The 22,496-nt window shown below is 36.5% G+C and overlaps 1 protein-coding gene across 1 annotated transcript; it reads left to right on the top strand.

Annotated features, from left to right (window-relative positions):
* Positions 1–3,129: 3,129 nt before the first annotated feature.
* Positions 3,130–18,924, top strand: nicn1 (nicolin 1). Its single transcript, XM_052123990.1, has 7 exons — positions 3,130–3,286; positions 4,015–4,154; positions 4,253–4,423; positions 13,479–13,592; positions 15,576–15,644; positions 16,645–16,749; positions 16,834–18,924. The coding sequence occupies exons 2-7, from the start codon at positions 4,020–4,022 to the stop codon at positions 16,873–16,875; spliced, it is 636 nt and encodes a 211-aa protein (XP_051979950.1). The 5' UTR covers positions 3,130–3,286; positions 4,015–4,019; the 3' UTR covers positions 16,876–18,924.
* Positions 18,925–22,496: the final 3,572 nt, after the last annotated feature.

The raw sequence follows: 22,496 nt of genomic DNA, 5'->3' as shown, positions 1-22,496 counted from the left end.
CTTAATTATCATGACTTTGACAAAAACAAACATGCCCTGTCATGCATGCTAAACAGTAGACATGTTTGTGGAACCTAAATGTATTTCATACCGGCTAAATGCTAAAGCCAATCATAGTGGCTTCAGTACAGATTCAGTACATGCTGAACCACAGAGCAGACGTGCGTGTGTTTCCAGCCGAAGAACGCCTCTGCACTCTGCCTGTGGCAGGAGGTAACGTGAACTTATACAAAATAGATTTTTATTTATTTTTTGAAAATTGTGCACTGCATAGATTCATGATGTCATCATTTGACCTTGAATCCAAATACTGTAGGTGAAACCAGTGGAAGTGCTGTTTCAATACAAACCTCTTAATGCATTTTTAAATTACACCTGTCTTTACTTTTAGATATGGAAGTATCGCATAAATGCAGTATATGCAAACAAAAACAATAAAGCACAAAGGACCACAGCGAGCAGTTTTAATCGTCTTCATGGTTGTTATGGTGCAGTATTCAATCACGACTGACGCAAACCACAGCATAATGGAGACTCTGAGTCCTCGTGAACCTCAAATGGACATGAAAGGTGTGAACACAGCAAAAACTGCAGAACTGTGCTTGACTATAAATGATTTAAAACCAGTAGCCTTCCATTCTATAATTCAGTGTGGCCTAGATTGGATTATGACACATTTGTTGTTACGCTCTGTCTCATGACTTTTTTCCTTGCTTTCTGACTCTGCTTAAACACATTATATTCAATAATAATGAACAGCCAAAATCCTAAAAGTATCATTATTGTTTAATTTTCAATTATTGCTGAACACCCCTTAAATAGCCTATATTGCATGACAGATGTGTAGATTTATTAGAATTTTTTTACTTTGTCATAAAAGGTAGTCTCAAATCATTGTCTATAAACAGCATTTTCATTGTGACAACTTGCCTCATACTGAGTACAGAGTATACATGCTGTGCCGAGTAATACTAGTATTGAGTAATAACAGAGAATATTTAGCCCGAGACAGAGCACTTGTATTAAAATAAATGGGAAAAATTGGAACGCCCAATAGGGTGGATGTAGAAAAGGAAAACTTACAAGTAAAGGAGCCAATCACCTTTCTAGGCTACGTCCAAATGAATCCGCATACATTTGAAAATGGTGTTTCTCTGTCCACACAGCAGTTTTCAAGCGTTTTCCAAAAGTTGCTCATCCACACTAAAACTCTTCAATTCACTTGCTGCCCATGTTGTCGCTGGACAACAAGTCCAAGTAAACGTCACGTCATCTTTAAAGGAATGCAATGTGAAGGTTGTACAAAGTAATATTTATCTTTAACAACACAGTGGATAGTAGGCACAACAGCGCCACTACAACATGGTCCACCGTCTTGATTGTTTTGGGTTGAATGGATCACATGACTGCCCTAACGCAAACTTGCCGCAAATTCACCACTGATCATTTTCACATGCAAATGAGCTTTGCTGCAAATTTGCGGCAAATTTTCCATTGTTGCCAAAGGTTTTCCGGAGGTTCACCACTACCGGCAAAGAGCTGCAAACTTCTGGCAAACGATTACGGAAAATCAAAAGCTCATGCATGCAAAATAGCGATCAGCAAATTTGCGGCAAGTTTGTGGCTAGTTTATATTTTTTTGTAAGGGTGCATCAAATATGTCATCGTTTTCAGATATTTGCATTTCCCCTGTCCACACTGCCGTGTGAATATTGTGTTTTTGAATGTATCCATTTGAGAGAGCGTTTTCAAAAAGCTCAGTTTATTGCTCTCCAATATGACGTCTCAGTGTAGACGGAAGGCCAAAACTTATAGAAAAAGATGCGTATTCAAACGAAAACATATTGTTCACTTGCGGGTGGCAAGTTGGGTGGCAATGCTCATTTTTGGATGGCATATGTCACCCCATGCCACCCTTCTGGCCCCGCCCCTAGTGTGGATCTAGCATTAGATAAAGACATAACCTGTCAATTATTTAGAGAACCCGCATGCACATTAGCTGGACCAGCCTGACAAATAGTGTTTTTTATTTTTAGCGTGCTAGGTAAAGAAGCACAATTTATGATAGCAGTGTTGTCAAATTTTACTGCTGATTTTCAATGGTAGCTAGAAATTGTACTTTTATGCCACTTGTTTAAATAGAAGGGGAGCATTCCAAAGATGGCCGCCAAGAGGACTGACTTGCCTTGAAAGAAACTGGTAATAATAAAGAACAAACTATACCTAATGTGTAATAATTTTTTGTAACCCCTAGTAAATAAGATTCATTATTATTATTATTATTTTTATATCATCATCAGTAGTAGTAGTAATACACAGACAGAGTAATATTACCAATGTGCAGAAATTATGTGACCATAGACCTTTTTCACACTCTGGGTTAAGGAACGTGGAGGTTATAACATTTGCAGGGTAAACTTCGACAGCGGTGAATGGGAGATCACAGCACACGTACATCACCTAGACATCTATTTGATTTCTTTGTTTACATTTGGAAGACATATTTTTATGTTGACTGCTCATCTTCAATATGTCTATAAGACTTTTCCTCTCGGATGTCAATAAGACATCCAGCAGATGTCTTTGAGACGTTTATGATTTAGAATGTTGATAATTCTGGTCTTTCAAAGATATTTAGCAGATGTAAATTAGATTGTGATTATATTTGCTTTCCAAATGAAAAGATCTAAAACAGACATATCAGATGTATGTGTGCTATCACTTACCCATTTGCTCCAAAAGCAAAAGAAAACAATGCACTATTACATTTAAATTACTTTCCTGAAAAGGAAAATAAATAAAATAAAATAGAGAGCGGTGGATTAATATAGTAAAATGGGTGAAGATACCAAATTTACAGGCACTCTCTCGGCAGCTGTAATAGAAACACCTCACTGCTGTGGTAATTCATTTTTAAAAACAATTCCAGGGTAATATAACACAAAGAATAATGTTATAAACTTCTCACACAATATACTCACGCGGATACGCGTCATCACACTCTGAGAAAAAGGTCTATAACAGTTTAACGAGAGAAAAAAAAGAGGAAAAAAAGTGTTTAATGAAATAATGAAGCTGGCCCTTTAAGAGAAACATGTCACGCTGCGCACCGGAAGAGAGATGCAGCACAGCAACTATCAACACATGCAGCTCTAAACCTTCATGGATCCTGCAAAGCTCACTGAAATGACACTGCTGCTTTAAAACGATTAAGCATCTTTTAAAAACAGGTCTCAAAATTGCAAGTTTCATCTGACCCACAGAGCCAGACAAACAGCTGAATAAAGTGAGTACTGCAGTGATGCACTTGGACTGTATGCCGATACCTGGGGATCTACCGTTATTTTAATTTGCAGATGCTGTTTGTTTCTTTGCACGTCACCCTCTACTAATGTTTTACAAACATTACAAAATCAGATTTGTAAATCTGTGATGTAAGTTTTTTTTTTTAGTTTTGTGTGTGTGTGTGTGTGTGTGTGTGTGTGTGTGTGTGTGTGTGTGTGTGTGTGTGTGTGTGTGTCCTAGGTTAAAACATAGACTTAACAATTTATTATTGATAATAACAAACGTAATAAAAGCATCAATTTCAAAACAACAATCATCATTTAAAAAAATTAAAAATATAAAATCAGGAATGCAAAAGAGTAATATTTATCTATAAATACTTCCTTTTACTATTATTATTATTAATAGTAATACTTGCCTAATACAAGACTGCAAAAGAGAAATTAAATAAAATACAAAATGTTAAACATAATACAGTTTTAAGACAAATGTTCAAATATGCCCAGAATAATGCTGTACAACTTACCAGTTACTAATTTTGTCATTTAGCAGACTCTTTTATCCAGAGTGCACTGTGCAGTAACTTGAGGTTATGTTTTCCGGCTAAAGGCATACTGATAATTGTTTATAAATCAACCCTTTTTCTTTGAACCTACAACCTTTCAGATATCAGCTAAGATAACTATGTGACTCCACCTATGTCTGGCTTTATTTTGATGTATTTGACAGTTTTGATGTCAGTCATGAGTGTTGAAGCGGTCAGCTGCACTGTGAAGTCACCCGTTGCTCTGCAGATTGGAGACGCTGTGTCTGATTCATCTCGCCCTGGTGTCTATATAACAGACGTCACCCTCGCAGAACCTGTGAATGTGAGTATCTCTCACTGTACGCCATCAGCTCATATAGGATACACTTCATTCTACTAATACACTTAATGTGCATTTGTTTCCCTTGTGCTTGAGTCTAGATTCAGGAGATTTCTTTCAAGAACTACTACACTGCTTATCTGACGGTGCGTGCGCAGCGGAGAGAGGAAGGAGCTGCTAAGTGGGTCACCTGTCTGAGAAATCACTGCCTGATGGCCAATCCACACGCTGAAGCTGGATCACATGACTATTTCTCCATATACAGACAGCAGGTAGGCCAAGGTCACTGGAGAGAGATGGGGAAGAGAGAAACAAAAACATGTATTGAAGCAGGGAGAATTGTAGGCATTCTAGTTCCAACCTTTCTAACAGGGTGTACATGGCCGCATTCTTGTGTAGTATTTTATTGAAGAAGTCCAACAAAAACTGAATGGAAACATTTTTGTTAAATTAAATAAAAATGAAATCTATCACAATTGGGGAACACTTAAACCAAATTAGTATACATTCTCATTACTTGAAAACTAACTACAAAAAAATCGAATTAATTGACTGAAAATTTATTTTAGTTTCAGTTTATGATACAAAGTGTACTGTAAAGGTTGTTTCTGAGTGCTAATAATGGAGAGAACAGACTTGCATTCTTATGAAGACCAGTCTTGCCAAGCTACCATTGAAGAACAAACTTCCCAACACATTTGTAGCCAGTGAGAGAACTACTGGCATTATCACCAGAGGCTGGTAGAGTAGCCAAAAACTGTACTCAAGTAAAAGTACCATTACTTCAAAAACATAATTACTCAAGTAGACTTAAAAGTACTAACATAAATAATTACTTGAGTAAGAGGAACCAAGTATCCAATTAAGAGTTCTCAAGTAGTGAGTAACTCGTTACTTTCACAAATTACATAATAGACGATTACTCCCCTGTATTCCATTACATAATACTGTAACATGTACTACAGAATTATTATTATTAATGTAAATTCTGTCATCATTCACCATCATGTTGTTCCAAACCCGTATGACTTCCTTTCTGCCATGCAAAACAATAATGACATATTAGACAGAACGTTTGCCTGAGTCACTATTTATTTTCAGGGAATGTTTATATATATATATATATATATATATATATATATATATAGATATATATTAGGCTGTCGAATTAACACATTCATTCAGTGCGATTAATTTGACAAAAAATAACGCGTTAACAAAATTAACGCAATTAATCACACCATAATAAGGAAGATTCCTGAGAAATGTAAGCTTGTAGTACCACCTGTTTACTCCAGAGGGCAGTACGTGAAATTTCAGCTGTATGAGCAACACACAGTTTATACAATGAAGAAAACAACCCACAACACAGACATGCGTTACGTTCTTGCGTTCAAAACACTTGAAGGAGCGCAAATGCAAACTAAGGCATCTCAGGATGTGTTTAAAGATCGAGTATTAAACTATATTTAACTTGAAACAGTGAACTAAACATTTTATGTTTATGATGCAACACGCCCGAGACGCTACACAAGCACGTCTGACACAGCTGTAAATTGACGGCCTCTTAAACAAGCCCTCATAGTAAATTTCCAACTGATTGACAAATTCACTTGTGAAATGGATTGCTGTGAACTGTATGCCAATGATTGACTTATGATCAATAATATGATAGTAAATAATACATTGTATTCTAAAGCTGATTTTGTATTGTCTTATCAATGATTAACTCTTCTGCTACAGGAATGTAATGCATTTGAATTATGTGAATATTTTTTATTACACATATATATATATATATATATATATATATATATATATATATATATATATATATATATATTAATCGGGACACCATGAAATTAATTAGATTAAAAATGTTAATCTATTGAATATATATATATATATATATATATATAGAAAGACAATGGTGACCGAGACTGTCAGTCCCTAAAATTCTGTCTAACATATTTTGTGTTCTACATAATACAATGCCTCACACTGGTTTGAAACAACATTAGGGTAGAGACATTATGACAGAATATTAAATTATGGCTGCGCTATCACTTTAAAGAGATTACAATTCTTTCATCATTTTCTCACCCTCATGCCATCCTAGATGTGTATAACATCATTCCTTCTGCAGAACACAAATTCAGATTTTTAAAATAATATTTTAGCTCTGTAGGCCAAAATTTGGATGCTCAAATAAGCACATAAAGGCAGTATAAAAGTAATCCATAAGACTCTAGTGGTTTAATCCATGTCTTCAGAAGTGATATGATAGGTGTTGGTGAGAAACAGTTCAATATTTGTAATTTTTTGCTAGACAGCTGGGGGCGATATGCAGAGAATAATGTGAATCACCAAAAGCACAAGAAGAATCTGAAAGTGATCTGTTTCTCATCCACACCTATCACATCGCTTCAGAAGAGACTGATTTAACCACTAGAGTCTTATGGATTATTTTTATGCTAACTTGTGTTTGTTTGTTTAGCTTAAAAATGTTTCCACTCATTCATTTGCATTGTATGGACCTACAGAGCTGAAAAATTCTTCTAAAATCTTCATTTGAGTTAAACAGAACAAAGAAAGTCATACACATCTGGGGTTGCATGAGGGTGATCAATAAGAAGAAAGGTTTGGAAACATTTCTAGTAATTATTACAGTGAAAACATGAAAATGTTCCCACAAGGACATTATATGTAATGCTGAAATATAATGCCGCCTTTTGCTATTTCATAGCTTTTAAAGTCCTGTGTGGATTCTTATGTCAGTGTAGTTACAGTTTTCAGTGTCATAAGTATTTAGATCATTAGCTCTGTACAGCAGTTCTGCTGCTCTCTAAATGCAGAGAACGCAGCCTACGTAGGGCACCAACCCTTATCGTGGAACACTCGCTGTGTCTGAAACCGACCCCCAATCCACTATATAGTGCACTATTTCGAGTTTTCTCTATTTTGTAGGAGTGTCTGAATTCTGAGTGAGCCACTCTTTCCCTAATTTTGTTCACTCATTCTTACCCACAATGCACTCTAATTTCAAGTGTACATTTGAAGTACACTCAATGATGGTTCATTTCCCACATTCCATCACAGGGAAGACGTACGAGCTGGGAGTTTACTGCTTCCTTCACTCCTGCAATATTTTATTTAATGCTGAATGTAGTAAATTCAGCTGAAATGCTGTCTGTTCGCTCTCCAGTTGTCGATCACGCAAAAGGCAGTGATTTACACTCAATTTGGATTTTAAATGGATTTATACAGTTAATCCGCCTGAAGTAGCTGCAATAGTGTCCAGTACCCCCGCGAGGGCGTGGAGTAAATGCATAAATACTGCTTAAGACGTGCGGGACAAAGCACACCGATATATTGCTGCACTGACTTAAAAATGTACACTTAAACATTATGTCATAAGAGCCCAGTTACAGAATCACCCTGAAAAGGACCATCTCATTACACAGCAAAGTCTGCATTAAAATTAGAGCCAAAATTTACCTCAATGTGCAGCCTGAAGTTGGAGCTGTGACTTTAATTTTGAAATATCAGCTTGTCTTGGTGTTAAATGAAGGCATTGCATGACGAAACTATTATTTTTTTCACTGTGTGTTGCGAAGAAAATGTTTCACTTTGAAGAGTTTGATGCTGCTGCACTGATGACTTAAGTGACAGTCTCACCACGCACAGCTGTGAACTTACGCTCTCGTAAAAGACCCTTTCAATAAATTACACATTAATTCAAGATTCAAGAATAAACCCAGTAATGTAACGACAGTAACTCCACACATTGTAAAGAAGTAAAAGTTAAAAAGTAAAAAGTACCCACTATTAAACCTACTCTAAAAGTTAATTTTTCCATGAAAAGTTACTCAAGTAAATGTAACAGAGTAAGTGTAAAATGTTACTACCCACCTCTGATTATCACACAAGTGACAGCATTATTATCACACTAGTAAGGTTTTGCAGGACTAGTAACACTTTAAAATGGAAAAAGTCTGTTAACACTTGTTTCCTCCATGTGTTTATTACTTTACAAAAAGGACCAACAAAACATCAAATGTTGACGGAGTATTACGACTCTTAACGAACCATCGGATTTTTCACAAGCTTATGCGGTAAACTCTTGAGAGAAAACAAAAAGAATAAATGTCCTTCGTCTGCCATCGAAGTGCCGCTATGATATATGATTCAGGATCTGCAGTTGCTAGTTCGAAAGATGCGCCCAAGCCAACTACTAATGACAGCTTGGGCTGTTTCTAACAAGTAATTGGGGAAACCAGGAGGTGTGGAGTGAGTGAGTGAGTGAGTGAATCTACAGTATTCCTCAGCTGTAGTGTGGTAGTTATCGTGATTACTGATCGTGGATTGATGCTGCAATACGTGTTATTGGAACTATCCTATGAGTATTTCATTCACGTTCAAGAGTTTTGATGTCAGAGAGAAAACATGGATTACGCCAGTTTTACTCTAATATATTTATTTGTGGAACTCTTATTTTCCCACCGAAAGCGTTCTCTCCTCCGTCATGTTGAAAGTTACATCGTATATCAGGTAGACGCCCGGAGCATGTTTGATTACTCCATCTGTCGCAACTCTCATCTGTGATCGGCAGCAATGCTGAAGCTGTAAATTTAACTCTATTTCTCAGCTATAGTGTTGTAGTAATCTGATTGATCATTGGAGTAAGAGACAATTCTGGACAACTTCAAAGATAGTTGCGCACTGACTGACACAGTTTGTCAATGTCAGCTCAACTCACTCATAACACACACAATATGGTTTCCACCTGCTGGCTTAAATATTTAATGTCACAGAAATAAATGAAATTCACACATCTACTCTGGTCTTACACGTTAGTTTGGAACACCTCTCGTCCAATCAGATTCAAGGACCATAACAAACTGTAATAAATGAACCTTTGACATATGTTGTAGATGTTTTGTTTCACTTGATTTATGACAGTTTCATTCTAGCCCATGAGGTTGCGAATATAAAGGAGAAAGATAAAAGTGCTTATAGCACCACCTTGTTTATTTGTTTTGTATAGACTGCATCATACAGATGTCCTTTGCATTGCGTCATTCTTTATTACCTTGTCATTTAGCTGACCATTTAATACAGTATACTTAATCTGAGGATATTTGTCTTATTCAAGGGTACATTGGTGATAGTTATTATAGATTGGGAATTCTTTCAATTGTGCTGTGCTGACAATTTATTTCTTGCATGACTGGGCAAGTTTCAGTATGTATATTATATTGTAGTGGTGACAAATGCAAAATCACTGCTTGTGCAAGCACAAAAATTGTTCCAAAACACCAGACTATACAGTTTCCAGGATATCCTTGTGCCTGCAGGATATCATCAGTTTTCAATTAAAAAAAACCCTTTAACATTTCTGTCAGCCATTGTAGCATAATTGCTGCTGTGCAGAGAACATTTTGTTTGTCATCACGGTGACTTGGCCCATTTGTGTCTCTCCGGGGATCTGCTGTCCCTGATCTTTGATCTGTGAGTTTTCTGTAATGACAGCTTTAATGTATTGAGATCAGGCTCCCTCTACGCTTTTAGCTCTGTTTCAAAGACATGTAGATATTATATCTGTGTCCTCGAATGAACTCTGAGATGATTGGATGGAAAGCTCTTTGCTGCGTGGGCACCTTTGTGTTATCAAATGAAATTTGCATCAAAACTCGCCTGGGACATGCCTGGAGCTCTCGCCCCATCTGCCGTTATCGGTATAAGCTGTTTTTGATGTCAGCAAACACCGCAATCAGTAAGTCTTCCTTAAAAGTTAAGGGAATATCGAAAGAATGTCCTCGTGGGTCTTTAAAATGGCAAGGACGTGCCCTCTCACTTATATGGAGCTTTATGGTGACATGCAAGAAGATTTTTTACAGATACATTAATTTTTAGTAATTTCAGTGGTGCCCATCACCCAAATACAACATACATGAATCAAATGAGATGACAAATTTTTAATTTGCCAAGTATTTAATTCACTGGATTATCAAAAGGCATTCATTTATGGCTGTGTAATACACTGAAGAGCCAAAACATAAAGGTCACCCACAGGTGACATGAATAACGTTGAACATGCCCTTACAAGGCCACATGTCAAGGTATGGTTAGATTAGATGGTAACCAAGAATCAGTTATCATAGTCAATGTGGGTCAGAGTAAAGACCTGAGTGACTTTGCAAGGGTCAAATTGTAATGGCCAGACGACATGGTCAGAGCATCTCTGAAACGGCAAGGCTTGTGGGGTGCTCCCGGTCAGCAGTGGTGAGTACCTACAAACAATGGTCCGAGGGGGGACAAAACGCCAACCGGCGACAGGGTGTTGGGCGCCCAAGGCTGATCGATGCACGTGGGCAACGAAGGCTATCTGGTCCGAGGAACATAATGAAGTGTTCAAAGTGTTGCCCTGGCCTCCAAATTCCCAAGATCTCAATCTAATACACCATCTCTGGGATGCGCTGGACCAAATTCTTGTAGATTTCATGCCTTGATGGGTCAATGCTGTTTTGGTGGTATGCAGAGGACCAACAGCTTAGGCAGGTTGTCATAATTATTTTGCCTCATCAGTGTATAAAAAAAAAAATTGGGGGTTGAATGTTGAGCAAAATAACTATAGGCCTACAGTATTGTGGAAAACTTGATATAGTTACTGTGGTATGACTTTGGTTATACCGCCCACCCCTACCATGTGGCATCTGCATAGTTTCATAGTTGCATAGATGCCCTTTAAAACCTCCTCAAACATGTCTGAAAAACAAGCAGATAATTGTATTGACAGCCTCTGTGACTCCTCTGCATCAGTAAATTCCTAATGGAAAAAAGTTGATATTTTTGCTGCTTCTCTGTTTTGGAGTATGAATGAAGAGATGCATACATGCCATTGGGTAAAAATATACCCAGTGATCACCCACTGATAGTTTACAAGCTGTCTGATGCATATTGCACACTAAAACGGCAAGATCTTTCTCAAAACTGTAAGTTCCAATCAAAAGGAAAGTTAAAAATAGCCCTTCATGTCAAAAAGGTTGGTGACCCCTGTTATGTTGTATTATATCGTACAAATGTATAATTTATGCTCTTTGGAATCACATTATTAGCTTAGCAACATGGTAGCGCATAAGTCAATATAATTAATTTGATACCAAAAATAGTACATTGTATAATGCAATGTAAAGTCTCCCGTGTGTATATGTATGTTTTTATATATACAGTCCCTGACAAAAGTCTTGTCGCTTGTGTACAAATTGACCTGAAGTGCTGCTGAAATATATTTCTAATCAAGATTCTTTTACAAGAAATGGCTTATTTTAATCCCAACAGCTTTTGTAATAATGTTTCAGTGCAAAACGAAACTGTTAAAAAGTATTCTAAAATTCACAGCTTGGTAAAGCCCATTGAGTCAATTTTTGCAAAGACATAAGTGTTGTCGCCTTGTCATATGAGCTTCACCTGTGACTAATAATGGATCAATTAGGTCTCAGGTGTGTATAAAAACAACCCCAGTACACTAGACCTTCACATCAACTGCAACTAGACCTCTGCAAACATGCCTAAGATTCACCCTGAGACTAAAGTTTTGATTATCAAGAGGCTGAAGACCAGATCCACTGCTGATGTGGCAGACACCTTCAATGTATCTCAGCGTCAAGTACAGAGGATAAAAAAAACATCTGAATACACTGGAGACATTTTTGACAAGCCCAGGTCAGGCAGACCCCGCAAGACAACTGCTCGAGAGGACCGTTTGTTGGCTCGAAAATCCAAGGCCAGCCCATTTTCCACTTTAGCAGAGCTCCACGAGACCTGGTCACCTGAAGTTCCTGTGTCAACCAGAACAGTTTGTCAGATTCTGTCTCGAAATGGCCTCCATGGTCGAATCAGTGCCCAGAAACCAGCACTAAACAAAAGACAATTGAAAAACCGTGTGGCATTTGCCAAGGCCCACAGCCTGCTAAAAGGATGGACGCTGGAACATTTTTCAGATGAATCTTCTGTTGAATTACACCACAGTCGCCGCAAATATTGCAGGAGACCTACTGGAGCCCGCATGGATCCGAGAGTCACCCAGAAAACAGTGAAGTTTGGTGGCGGAAAAATCATGGTCTGGGGTTACATCCAGTATGGGAGTGTGCGAGAGATCTGCGGGGTGGAAGGCGGCAACATCAATAGTCTAAAATACCAAGAAATCTTAGCTACCTCTTATATGCCCAACCATAAAAGAGGCCAAATTCTGCAGCAGGATGGTGCTCCATCGCATACTTCCATCTCCACATCAAAGTTCCTCAAGGCGAAGAAGATCAAGATGCTCCAGGATTGGCCAGCCCAGTCACCAGACATGAACATCATTGAGCATATGTGGGGTAGGATGAAAGAGGAAGCATGGAAGACGAAACCAAAGAATATTGATGAACTCTGGGAGGCATGCAAGACTGCTTTCTTTGCTATTCCTGATGACTTCATCAATAAATTGTATGAATCCTTGCCAAACCGCATGGATGCAGTCCTTCAAGCTCATGGAAGTCATACAAGATATTCAATTTGGATCTCACAGCACCACTACTTAATTTGCTGACATATTTTTGTATTTGCAGTAAATTTGTTCAATTTCTGTATAGGCGACAAAACTTTTGTCTTGCCAAAATGTGACCTTTCTGTCTTGTTTAAATAATAAATCTTTTTTCAGTGAAACTAATTTATTTCAGTGCATTAATCATCATTTGGGAGGGTTTTAGCTTTTCATATGAGCTATTTCTAACACCAATTGATTAATTAAAAGTCAGGTTAATAGCAGGTGTTCCTACAAAATAGATAAGCGACAAGACTTTTGTCAGGGACTGTATGTATATATTACTTAAGTTATATTTCTTACAGTGTCTTTGTTATAGAATCTTTATACATTTGTGAAAACATCAGTGATGAAACATCTTTGGGTCCCTTTGCTCTTTTACAGAGCAAATCTCTGACATAAACAAGCTCTAAGAAATGATTGTGTAGAAACTGTCTCATGAGTATCACTATTGTCTGATACAGTTGAAGAAAACTTTGTGGTTTTGCTTACGTACTTGACAAACATCATCCCAAGCAATAAATTAAGCGTTTGGAGCATATTTGTTTCGCAGCTGTGACAATGAATGCTATTTCTGCATACGACTCATGAAACCAGTGCCTCATTTGTCAAGTTTTCTTACTTTATAATTAATTAAGGCTTGAAAACATGTTTTAGTGTCCGTGTCAAATTCCATAAAAGATGAAAAATTCTCCCAAATCTTTGTTACTTCTTGCTGAGATCTTTCCTTGGATTTTCAGATGTTGACTAAACCTGATAATGTGACGACAGTCAGACTCATCTTGCGCCAACCCTCCTCAGAATGGCTTCATTTCAGCATTGAGGAAATCAACATTTATCCATACGTGAAAGAGGTATGTATGTTGTTGTTTTTGTTGAAATATGAACGTCATTGCAAAAGTATTTCTATCCGTAATTTGTATGTTAAATTGGAACCAAATCTATGTAACATTTTAAAAATATAAAACACTCCTCAGAGATTTACCCTTTGAAAGCCTGGAGCAAAAATCATAGGCAGACATTAACCCTACACTATGTAACATTGACAAATTCTTGGCAATTGTATCTTCCCTCATACAATAACACATTTACCCTTATTATATATATATATATATATATATATATATATATATATATATATATATATAAATTTGCTTTGTTTCTTGTTTTGTTTTTATTTATTTATTTGATTTTTATTATATTGTATTATGGCCCAAGCACTGAAATTGCAGAGGCATTATTGTTCTAAGGACTATTATTATTATTCTTTTCAAGGTTTTGGGTGTTTTGAAAATGCTTAAATAATAACATTTTGCACACATATCAAAGTTTGTCGGCCATTAGGTCTGGGCAAAAGGTCACACATGGGCATGTAAGGCGGGCTCTGTAGCACCACCTTTTGGCTAAAGTGGTGGGGTCAGTTTCACCTACAGTCACCAAACAAGCCGGACAATGTTCAAAATTGGGCCATTTTGGATTGAATTTTTATTAATTTTTTTATTGCAGGCCCTGAACTTTTAAATACTCCTCCTAGGGGATTCATGTTACTGTCACCAAATTTAGGCAAGATTATGCGAGGACATTGAAAATGCTAAATTGCTAATTGATTTTTGATTTATTGAACTGTGTTGCCATGGCGAGACAATGAATTAATGGCAAAAAATGGGAAACAGGAAGTGACTCATCTCTTCTGCGTGCATTGTGTGATTTAGATAAAAATGTAGCTGTATGTTTGGTCTTGGGGGCTAATCACATGGAAGTGGCTACTATGGGTCACTGTCATAGCGTCACCAACTGGCATCAAATTACATAAGGTTGTAGTGTATTCGGGTGCATTTGACACATTCAGCCATATGTTTAATTGCGCTTATGACATGAATGTGGATATGGTGGGTCATAGTCATAGGGCCTCCAGCTGGCAGCAATAAATGTGACACTTAGAATACACCTCTTACACATCAAATTTACTCCCATTAGTGTCAAATTTAGGGGATTCTTGATATCTTGCATGAAAATTTAATAGCAACAAGTCAAATAACAATATTCATTTTTGGACTGTTCAAGGGTTCGCACTTGCCATAATTACACATTTATTATATTTGCCAAACACATCAAAGTTGTTTACGTCTTATGTCTTAGACATGGTGTCCTGTTTACTCGACCAAATGCATATGTCCATCATACGTCATGTTTTCCGAAAGACACTAGGTGGAAATTGACCTACGGTGCGTGGGCCCATCATCACGGCTATATTTTTTTATTTGTTTAGCTTTGTTTTGGTTTCTTTGTGGTTTGTTTTGCTTTGTTGTTTTGCCTGTTTTTTTTTTTTGTTTGGTTTTGTGTTTTTTCGTTTTGCTTTGTTGTTTTTCCTGTTTTTTTTTTTTGTTTGGTTTTGTGTTTTTTTCTTTGCTTTGATTTAGTTTTTGTCTAGTTTTTTTGTTTTTGTTCTGTTTTTTTTTTGTTTGGTTTTGCTTTCTCTTCTTTGTTTTAGTTTTTGTTTGTTTCACTTTTTTTTTTTTTTTTGCTAGTTTTTGTTTGGTTTCTTTGTTTGGCTTTGTTTTTGCTTTTTGTTTAGTTTTTAGCCTGTAATTGCTTGCTTTTGTTGTTTTTGTTTTTAGGTTTGTTTTGGGTTTTTGGTTTGATTTGGGGTTTTTTTTTATTGTTTTTTATTTATTTGTTTTTTTTTTTGGTTTGTTTAGTGTTGTTTTTATTTAGTTGTAAGCTATGATTTAGTTTTCATTTCTATTTTGTTTCATTACTGATTTATTTCCACCATTGTTTCCAGACCAAAACAGGTAGAATGTGTAACCATAGATACAATGTTTTTGTCTTTCTAGGACTCCAAACGGGATGTTCCCGCCTGGTTATCCACTCTAACACCTGTAGAGGCTCCTCTTGATTTGAATGTGAGTATTTTGTGTTGTATAATTTCTTGTATAAATGTTTATTAGCCATATGAATATTGAAAAACCTGTTGATCTCTTTAAAGACTGCTAATAGCCTTTCATTAACAACACAAGCTTCCTTTAGTTTCTATGCATTTATGCCGCTCTGAAGTGTTATCTGACGCTTTAGCCTGAAGAACAGACTGAAAGGATACCTACGGAAATGTTTTTTTTTTTTTTTTTTTTTTTTTTCAATCACTGAGCATTGTTACCATGTCCCAGGTCTTATTTATCTGTCATTTGCATTAGAAAATGTTACACACTTGTTTGATGGTTTCAGAGTGTCTCTCTCTATATTTACAAATGACCATTTTCTCTCTTTAGCTATATTTATGATCTTGAGGTTTATTTAAATTGTTTCACCACCTTAAAAGCAGAGGACTAATCATATTTATTTTGTTTTTGTAGCTATAGTATTTTATTAAGGAGAATAGATGTGGTGATTATATGCATTGTTTATTAATAGACCCAATGAATCATGATCTATCTATCTACCAGTCACCCTCCCTCATGGATTCTGAATGTTGGTTGTTTATTTTCCAAGTCTCTACTGCCATTTTCTGGTCAAAACTAAATCTGCACCAGCACTTCACCCATACAAATATTTTTTTAAGGAAAATGTGAAGATTGTTTTCCATGCTCTTATCTGTGTTTTTACATTGATGCGTTTAAGCTTCAAAAAGGAGGTAAATCCACCATTAAAAGAATTAAGAAAGAAGTTAATGCGATTCACGAGTGATAGCTTTGTGTGAGGAATAGGCCAAAGTTGAATGAATTATTTATGTACAATCTCGTTGTCCATCAATTTTATATTTATTTTATTTTTAAATGAAAGTGATTAAATGGTGACATTTTTAATTTTGTATTTATTTGTATTTTTTTCTTCTTCTTACACTACAGTTTTAATCAATAGACCAATACTGTAATTATAGTGTGTGTGTGTGTGTGTGTTGGTCATCAGGGGCTTCCAGACCCGCAGACAGTTTCCTCCAGTATTCAGCAGATGTGGGCGCTCACTGAGATCATGCAGGCGAGCCAGACTGCAGCTTCCATCGGACGCTTCGACGTGAGTTTTACTTCATATGACCTGTGTCGTCATTATCTTCATTTTGCAGTGAGCCAACATGCGCTGTTTCTGTTCCATTTTCAGGTGGAAGGCTCGTATGATGTCAAATTGCTGTCTTACACATAACGGGATCACTGAAAGTCCATTGTCTGTTTATTTATGTATCATTTATTCGTTTTTGGTGATGCTAACTGCTTGCACTGACAGTATTTTCTTTCATAATTGGTTCCTGTTTATATAAATATTATATTATGCTATTTTATTTATATTAATTCACATTTAATTTTAAGGTTACGCTTAACTGATATAACACTACAACGTAAATGCCATACAAATCTCATAAACTGCATCCTTCACCCTATAAACCAGGGCCCGTATTCACAGAGATTTTTATCTTAGCACTAGGAGTTCATTACTAGGAGTGTTTGCTTAACCTACTCACAAAACTGCTAAGAGCAAGTCTTACTAAGGAAATCTTATAATAAGAGTAAAGGCTAATTAATACTTAGTGGGCCAACAGGTTTTGCTTATTTCCCCTATCAATGATGGCATAATGGAGTGACGTTTTTTTCCTGCCAAGGTGTTCGTTTGGTGAGATTTCTCCTGTTCGCGCACATCTCTGAAATTCTTGACCCAACAGATCCCGGCTGGTCGAAGAGCGTTTATGATTGGTTAACATTATTCATGGGTGTGGTTTGGACATTACTTTTTATGTACAATTGCGCATGCCAGCTGAGGAGTTGTTTCCTAGGTTATTGTTGTTAAAATGGAAGTGAAAGTATAATTGTTTACATGATTTGCATCACAAAGACCACATGGCCATGACAAATGAGTGGAGAGAGATTTTGAGTTTTTAAAAGTGAAAGGGGCCGTGACAAGTTTAATGAAACTTTTACCTAAATTTAGTTTAATAAGCAGCACAGCGCTAAAAGCAGCAGTCCACCGAGATTAAAACCTGCATTATTGGCTTTACTTGTGTCTGGAACGGTATGTTAAACACGTGACATCACCCAAAAGAACTCGTTTTAAAACGACGTTGCGCGTAGAATGAACGGCAGCTTCAGTCGCCTAGGGTGCTTGAGTTCGTCCAGGAGAACTAGTTCCAAAGTATAAACCAGGCTTAAGGCGGAGGTGACCTCGTTGCTATGGATGATTTGTTTGTAGATGGATGTTTTTCCGGTTGATGAACATTTCTTCATCCTGTGTTGTGGCAATGACGTACAATACAGCATCAGTACACTGGGTAGCCCCATGATTCCCTGTGAATGCCCTCTTTCTTTCTCTGCAGCGAGCGCACATCCATGGGAAAAAACATGCTATGAATTGTCGGACGATGTGTGGTCTAGAGAGGGCATAGTTTGATCGATTATTCTGCTGATGGATGACCAGAAATTCTTAATTCGTCTGCGCTTCACAGTTTTATTTTGATATGGCCAGGGAGCGTTTCAGTTTGTGGGAGAGGTAACTGCGTAATGTAAGTTTACATGAATAAAAACACCCTTGTGATTCAGACGATACCGTTTTAAAGGTCAATGTCAACATATATAATATATTATTAAAATACATAGACTCAATTGTGATTCAGGCAAAGCCTTTTTAATGGTCAATTCATAATAATATTCTAAAATGTTGTTTTTAATGTGGATTGACGACAGCAGCCATTCTTCGGATTGTTTGTGATTGTGAGTAACTCTTAGGGAGTTAAAGTCCTCAAGAGGACTTCGAAGCTGTCTTGGGTCTTTAGGAGCTACTTTTAGTGTTAAAGTGCTTCATTAATCACTCCTTGATGGAAATTCCAAAGTCCAAAAATTTGGAGTACATTTCCATGTTAGGAGCTACTTTTAGCCTTAGGATTATTTTGTGAATATGGGCCTGGATAATTAGCTTGTATGGGCCTTTCAGATTTTACAATTACGTGTAATATATTTGCCACTGTCTTTGGGGTTTCCACTGTCATGGAGAACCTGGAACTATATTATAATTGCAATACTGCATATTTCAAAGGGAATTTTAAATATTCTGGAAAAACCATGGAACATCGACCCAGGAATCTCTATAAAATGATTTTTCAAAACTCTAGGAACAAAAAACAACCGAAAAAGAAAATTAATTGGTTTGAATTGGCAGGAACCCTTTGAGTTCATTTAGAGTTGTCTAAATGAATAAGATTGTTTATTTATGTGCAATAAAAGTATGTTATTTATAAGCTTGTCTTGTATTAATTTGTGCGAACTTTGTCTTATGAACCCTTGTTTTGAAAATAAAACACCATTTATGTGTGTAGATAAGTACGCAGATGTACAGTATGAGTTTATTAAGATTTATTGTCATATTTTTATAACAAATTTCGATAAAAACTTGTGTCTAGAGGAATTATTCGTCACATACTAAACACACAACCAGCAGATAATCTTCATGGTAAAGTTTCAAATCTAATCTCTCTTGCCAGACTTGACTATCTCTTGAGATCTCAATCTATTTTTAAATGTTAATGAAATGCATCTCGGTCTGTTAATTAAAACTCAATGGACATGTTCATGGTTGCCAGGCAGTAATCAAAAGGGCTGCTTCCTAATGCTAATCATTGGAAATCAATGGTCGGCGTCCAAGAGGCTCCTCCATCTGTCTCTGCTGGCATCTTGCGTTCATCAGAGGGGCCATCGTCTACGCAACATTAGCCTGCAATTGGGCCCCCGCGATTCCGTCCCCACAATGTCAGAAAGAAGATGGACTTTCTTTTTGTATTAATAATATTCAGACGATAAACTAACTTAGAAGTGAATGAACACCATTATGTGTCCATTTAAACAGAGGCCAGACTTTAATTATTGGTGGTTTGATCTATAAACATGCTTTTGGAGGTAACGCAATATGGTTTTAAAAGAAACCCATTCGATCTCTTGCACTAAATCAAATGTTCAATTCAAAAAATTAGTTTGAAGTACATTTTAATGGTATAAAATTAAGTAAAATTCCTAATAATTTAACTAATATTTCAGTTATTGCAGTTATTTACAAATCTGATGTACATTTAGTGACATTTAAATGAGCATTTTATTATGTGGTTAACATCAGCTTCGAAAAGTACAAATTTACTCAAATCAGCAAATAAATGGAATGGATTGAGACACGATGACGTATTTTAAAGTTAACAATCAATAATATTTATAAGCTTGAGCATACATTTTTACATGCTTGAATTTAAGTACAACTGTAGACTTTAATGTTTTCAAGTTTATGCTTAAACATGCTTATTAAATTAGAAAGTACTTAATCTTTTGTGCTGTACTTTACCACAATGGGTTTTTTTTTTTTTTTAAAAAAGTGTTGCCCAAAATGTAATAAACTTAAAGGATTAGTTCATCCAAAAATGTAAATGTATTCACTTTTTACTCACTCCTGTGTTGTATTACCTTTTGACTTTCTTTTTCAAAACAGAAATGGAGAACTTGTGAAAAGAAATTGTGCTCAGTGATGTCATACAATGGCAGTTTTTGGTGACCACCTCTTCAAGCGTCAAAAGAATGCAAAAGTATAATTCAGAAGTCTAATAAATTATTCCATGAGACTCGTGATTGTTATGAAAAAATATGATAAGATTTAATATTATTATATTATGTATTATTTAGTGAAAATGTTCATTGACCGTTGATCTCCTATGTGCATTCATGATAAGACACGAGAGCAACATTTCACGCAGCCCCCTCGTGACTGGGCCGTTCTGGGCGAAAACTCATTTTGTTTATCTAAAAACAGGTCCTCCACAGTGATGGCGACAAAAGAACACAACGTAGCTGCACACAAAACAGAGAACAGAACTTCCTCAACGTGTCTGAAGAGTTTGTAGTCGAAGAATTGATGCATTTCTATGCCCAGCCTTATTTTTTTTGAATGGAACGGAGTACTCCGAAATCAAACAGAAACATAGAGGAGGCTACTGGCAGCCACAGTCAAAGTGTGTCCTAACCTGGCGGCAAATAACACACGATAAAAGGTATCTTTTCTATGGTGATCAGAGTTTTTGTCCTAACCAGCAGTTATGAGCGACAGTACATTCTATTGATCGCTTGTTTTCTATTTCCGGCATCGTGCGGGTAGCTCCATCTACTGTGAACTGGCTCCAGACCAAAAATGTAAAAAAGAAAAATAAGGCTAGGCATAGAAATGCATTTCTTTGTTCTTTTGAAGCTTGAAGAGGTGGTCACCATAACCATGACATCACTGAGCTCAACATTTGTTTCACAATGTTCTTTGTTTTAAGAAAAAGTGAGAAAAGGGTTGTTATAGGGTCATAACAACACAGGGGTGAGTAAACAATGTCTGAATTTTCATTTTTGGGTGAACTGTCCTTTAAATAAAATTAAATGCATTCTGTCTCAAACTAATTGTGATAATTTCAAGGATTTTCATGAGCTACATAAATTTGCAACATTTAAAAATGTTAGATTCAATTTACCTCAAAATCAACCTTTTAGACATTACATGCGACGACCTCATGGATTAAGAAAAATGTGCAGTATATAGTGACAAACAAGTGTTTAGGAATGTGCTATGGTAGTTTTTGTTGGTATGTATCATTTTGGGAGAAAATAAATTCAAAAGTGCCTTTTACCTCATACTCTAGATTTTAATTTGCCTCTCAATCACACTAGAACGGAATTTTCGGCTTTCAGAAATTCTCTCCATAACTGTGAAAATAATGTTAGAAAACTGAAAAAGAAGGTTTCAGACAAAACAAATGAAACAGAAAGCAGGTGTCTTGAGATGCGTTTTTTAATTTGACGTTCTTTTTAACTTGACATTGTGTCTTAAAAAACTTGTATCAAATTTAATAATGTGCAGGATACGAATTATAGATATCTACAATGGAATTTTCATTGAATTTAATTGTGAATTGAATTACAATTAATTAAAAAAATTATGTCATTGCTCATGGAAATTCTTGAAATTAAAACATTTATTTCAACTAGTATAAAACCATTACTGGTATCTGTAACTGAATTCACTCCTGTACAAAACACAATTACATGCAGTATATCTATAATTCATTTCTTACTCGTTGCCTTGTGGAGGTTGGGTTTCGAAGGATTTATGGGAACATCAATGCAGCACCAATAGAAAGATTTTGGTATCTCCAGATCGGCTTTGAAGAACTCTCTTAAGGAAATGGCAGAGGAAGCTGAGAAAGTGAGTTTCTGGCTAGAGTTAAGAAGGAAGTACAAAAAGTGGGGTGTGCAGTAGTGAGAAAGGCACTAGGGTGAAAGTAGTGAGGTTTCAGATAATGTGTGGTACAATTATGTTGGGGGAAGGAATACTTTGGCTTGTGTCTGTCTAGTACGCTAGCTTAGGATACTGGAGAGGTTGACACATATAGTGAAGTATTAACCCATACGGAACAAGGGTCACTGAGTACACATTAGAATAGCCTGCCTGTTTGGCGGGACTTGCTTTCTACATCCGTTAATTTTTGCACTAATTAGTGGGTCCACAAGGTGGCAACACTCACATTTGAGCCATTGCTGTCAAGAAGAAACACTAGAAGAATATATAACCACCGGGAAACAACCAAAGTAGATGTTCACGTCGAGAACACATCTTTGAGGAAGTCAGAAGATGCATGCTTGAGTCTGAAGGCCTACAAAGTCTGAGGCGAAATAGTCCAGTATCTCAAAGCAGTTGCAGCGCGGGCGCCAACTGGCGGTGTATGCGCCCGCAGCAAAATTGAGTATATTTTGACAGGCTTGTGT

This window comes from Xyrauchen texanus, chromosome 50 (assembly GCF_025860055.1).
Source record: "Xyrauchen texanus isolate HMW12.3.18 chromosome 50, RBS_HiC_50CHRs, whole genome shotgun sequence".
Lineage (NCBI taxonomy): Eukaryota > Metazoa > Chordata > Actinopteri > Cypriniformes > Catostomidae > Xyrauchen > Xyrauchen texanus.
This window is presented reverse-complemented; position numbering and strand designations above follow the sequence as displayed.

Excerpts from the sequence above, each read along its gene's own strand:
- nicn1 (XM_052123990.1), top strand. The coding sequence starts at position 4,020 with ATGTCAGTCATGAGTGTTGAAGCGGTCAGCTGCACTGTGAAGTCACCC. Across the intron at positions 4,424-13,478 it reads TCTCCATATACAGACAGCAG|ATGTTGACTAAACCTGATAA; the intron begins GTAGGCCAAGGT and ends TTGGATTTTCAG. Across the intron at positions 16,750-16,833 it reads CTTCCATCGGACGCTTCGAC|GTGGAAGGCTCGTATGATGT; the intron begins GTGAGTTTTACT and ends TTCCATTTTCAG.